General features: G+C 43.2%; 1 protein-coding gene across 1 annotated transcript; it reads right to left on the bottom strand.

Moving 5' to 3' along the window:
- Positions 1 to 2,507: 2,507 nt before the first annotated feature.
- LOC138877844 (uncharacterized) lies at positions 2,508 to 2,954 on the bottom strand. Its single transcript, XM_070157487.1, has one exon. It carries the CDS (start codon positions 2,952 to 2,954, stop codon positions 2,508 to 2,510), a length of 447 nt encoding a protein of 148 aa, XP_070013588.1.
- Positions 2,955 to 4,046: the final 1,092 nt, after the last annotated feature.

The following is a 4,046-nucleotide window of genomic DNA, read 5'->3' as shown; positions in this document are numbered from 1 at the left end:
CTCGACTCTAAATGGCTTAAATCTATTCAATTCAATTGCATAATGTAAATATAACTTCAAGTAACTGATTCCACAAATATATTCTAAGCTAATACGCAAAATTAGGTAAAATGACCAAAATGCCCCTTGATCCCACGTCATTGAATCGGACAAAATTTACGTTTTCAGAATTCTCACACTCTCACGAGTCTAACCATACCAAAATTATCCAAATCCAATGTATAACCCCCAATCAAAACTCGAAATTTAGGTCTAAGAACTCTCCCTCAATTTTCATCCTAATTCTGAAATTAAATGATGAATTCATGTTTAGATTAATGGGTTATAAGCAAAAAGGAGTTAAGAATCATTACCAATCGATATCTCTGAAAATCCCTTGAAACCTCGCTCAAATCCGAGCTCCCAAGATCAAGATTTCACAAAAATGGCTAAACCCTCGACTTTGAAATTTATATTCTGCCCAGCTATTTCCTTCTTCGTGAACGCGGAACGAACCTCACGTTCGTGAAGAAAAACTTCTCTTGGTCCATCTCTCCTCTTTCGCGAACACGATCCCCAAGTTGCCGATGCGATGACCAACCTCGTCCTCCTACGCGAATGCGGGACTACCTTCGCAAACGCGTAGGTATAAGATCCCACAGCCTCGCGAATGCGGGAGTACCTTCGTGAACGCGAAGCATTAACCCTTCACCATACCCATCTCCTCTTCACAAACATGAGACCCACTCGAGAACGCGAAGAAGGAAACCAAAACTGACTGCTGCAACTTTTTCTGCAATTTTCTAAGTTCTAGAAATGACCCGTTAAGCATCCGAAACACACCCAAGGCCCCGGGACCTCAACCAAACATGTCAACCAATCCTAAAACATCATTCAAACTTGTTCCAATCTTCGGAACGCTGAAAACAACATCAAAATACCAATTTAACATTGGATTCAAGCCTAAGAACTCCTAAAACTCTCAAATTACGCTTTCGATCAAAAAGTCTATCAAACCTCGCCCGAATGACCTGAAATTTTGTAGACATGTCACATTCAACACTACGGAGCTACTCCAACTTCCTGAATTCCATTCGACCCCAATATCAAAATCTCATTATCGAACCGAAAACATCAAAAATTCAACTTTCGGCAATTCAAGCCTAAATAAGCTACAGACCGCCAAAACATAATCCGAACATGCCCCTAAGCCCAAAATCACCCAACGAAGCTAATGGAACTGATGAAATTCCATTCTGAGGCCGTCTTCACACTACTCTGACTACGGTACAAATTCTAAAGCTTAATCTCTCATTTAGGGACTAAGTGTCCCAAAACACTCCGAAACTCAAAATCAAACATCCCAGTGAATCAAAATAGCAGAACCAAACACGGGGAAAGTAGTTAATAGGGGATCGGGGCATAAATTCTTTTGGGTCATTACATCATCCTACACTTAAACATTTGTTCGTCCTTGAACGAGCATAAAGACATACCTGAAGTAGTGGGTCACCTTCTCAACCGGCTGACCCCGCCACTAAACCTTTACTGATGCAATGTTCTTTGACCTCAGCTTTCGAACCTGCCTATCCAGTATTGCCACTGGCTCCTCAACATAAGATAGATCCTTGTCTAACCGAATTGAACTGAAATCCAACACGTGCGACGGATCACCGTGATACCTCCGGAGCATCGAAACATGAAATACTAAATGAACTCCTGCCAAGCTAGGAGGTAAGGCAAGCTCATAAGCAACCTGCCCAACACACTTCAATATCTCAAAAGGACCAATAAACCTCGGACTTAGCTTCCCTTTCTTCCCGAATCTTATAACGCCCTTCATAGGTGAAACCCGAAGCAAAACCCGCTCTCCAACCATATAGGAAACATCATGAACCTTTGGTCCATGTAACTCTTCTGTTTGGACTGGGTTGTACAGAGTCTATCCTGAATCATCTTAACCTTCTCCAAAGCATCCTGAACCAAGACTGTGCCCAATAATCTAGCCTTACTCGGCTCAAACTAACCCACTGGGATCTACACCGCCTACCATATAAAGCCTCATATGGTTCCATCTGAATGTTGGACTAATAGTTGTTATTGTAGTCAAACTCCGCCAATGGCAAGAACTGATCCCAAGACCCTCCAAACTCAATCACACACACACGGAGCATATCCTCAAGAATTTGAATAGTGCGCTCGGACTGTCCGTCCGTCCGTCTAAGAGTGAAATGTTATACTCAACTCTGCCCGAGTACCCAACTCAAGCTGTATGGCCCTCCAAAATCGTGATGTGAACTGAGTATCTCTATCTGAAATGATGGAAACTAGAATACCATACAGACAAACAATCTCTCGGATATAAATCTCTGCCAGACGCTCCAAAGAAAGGTAGTAGACACAAGAATGAAATGCACGAACTTGGTCTGCCGATCCACAATCACCCAAATAGCATCGAACTTCCTCAAAGTCCGTGGGAGCCCAACTACAAAGTCCATGGTGATCCGCTCCCATTTCCACTCAGGAATCTATATCTTCTGAAGCAGCCCACCTGGTCTCTGGTTCTCATACTTCACCTGCTGATAATTGAGGCACTGAGCTACAAATCCAACTATATCTTTCTTCATCCGCCTCCACCAATAGTGTTGCCTCAAAACCTGGTACATATTTGCGGCACCCGAATAAATGGAATACCGTGAACTATGGGCCTCCTCTAGAATCAACTCCTGAAGCCCATCCATATTGGGTACACAAATCCGACCCTGCATCCTCAATACCCTATCATCTCCAATAGTCACATCTCTAGTATCACTGTGCTGAACCCTGTCCTTAAGGAAAAGCAAATGGGGGTTATCCAACTGACGCTCCCTGATACAATCAATTAAGGAAGACTGAGAAACCATGCAGGCTAGAACCCAACTTGGCTCCGAAAGATCCAATCTCACAAACTGGCTGGCTAAGGCTTGAACAGCCATCGCCATAGGCCTCTCCGCTGCTGGTAAATAAGCCAAACTCCTCAAAATCTCTGCCCGACAACTCAAGGCATCGGCCACCACATTGGCCTTTCCCGGGTGATACAAAATAGTGATATCATAGTCCTTCAGCAACTCTAACCACCTTCTCTGGTGCAAATTAAGATCCTTTTGCTTGAACAGGTGCTGCAACCTCCGATGATCAGTATAAATCTCATAAGGAACACCGTATAAATAATGATGCCAGATCTTCAAGGCGTGAACAATAGCAGCTAAATCTAGATCATGGACAGGATAATTCTTCTCATGTATCTTCAACTGTCTGGATGTGTAAGCAATCACCCTACCATCATGCATCAATACCGCTCCAAGGCCAATCCTTGAGGCATCATAATAGACAGTATAAGACCCCAAACTTGTAGGCAATATCAAAACTGGGCTATAGTCAAAGCTGTTTTAAGCTTCTGAAAGCTCGCCTCACACTTTTCCGTCCACTGGAATGGAGCACCCTTCTAGGTCAACCTGGTCGTAAGGTCTGCAATCGATGAAAACCCCTCAACAAAACGATGGTAGTAACCTGCCAAGACAAGAAAACTGTGGATATCTGTAGCTAAGGATGGTCTGGGCAAACTCTACACTGCTTCCACTTTCTTCGGATCCACCTAAATACCCTCATTCAATACCACATGGCCTAAGAATGCCACGGAATCCAACATAACTCACATTTCGAGAACTTTGCATATAACTTCTTTTTCCTTAAAGTCTAAAGCACACTCCTCAGGTGTTGCTCATGATCTTCCCAACTCCGGGAATACACCAGAATATCATCAATAAAAATAATGACGAATGAGTCAAGATATGACCGAAAAACACCGTGCTTTAAATGCATAAAGGCTGCTGGGGCATTGGTCAGCCTAAATGACATAACATGGAACTCGTAATGACCATGCCGAGTTTTGAAAGAAGTCTTCGAGATATCTGGCTCCCGAATCTTCAACTGGTGGTAACCTGAGCGCAAGTCAATCTTAGAAAACACTCACGCGCCCTGAAGCTGGTCAAACAAATCATCAATATGAGGCAAATGATAATGATTCT

The sequence above is a fragment of the Nicotiana sylvestris genome, chromosome 9, assembly GCF_000393655.2.
Source record: "Nicotiana sylvestris chromosome 9, ASM39365v2, whole genome shotgun sequence".
Taxonomy (NCBI): Eukaryota; Viridiplantae; Streptophyta; class Magnoliopsida; order Solanales; family Solanaceae; genus Nicotiana; species Nicotiana sylvestris.
The sequence above is the reverse complement of the archived record's forward strand: the minus strand, read 5'-3'. Positions and strand labels throughout refer to the sequence as shown.

Coding starts and splice junctions, on each gene's coding strand:
- LOC138877844 (XM_070157487.1), bottom strand. CDS start 2,954: ATGGCTGTTCAAGCCTTAGCCAGCCAGTTTGTGAGATTGGATCTTTCG.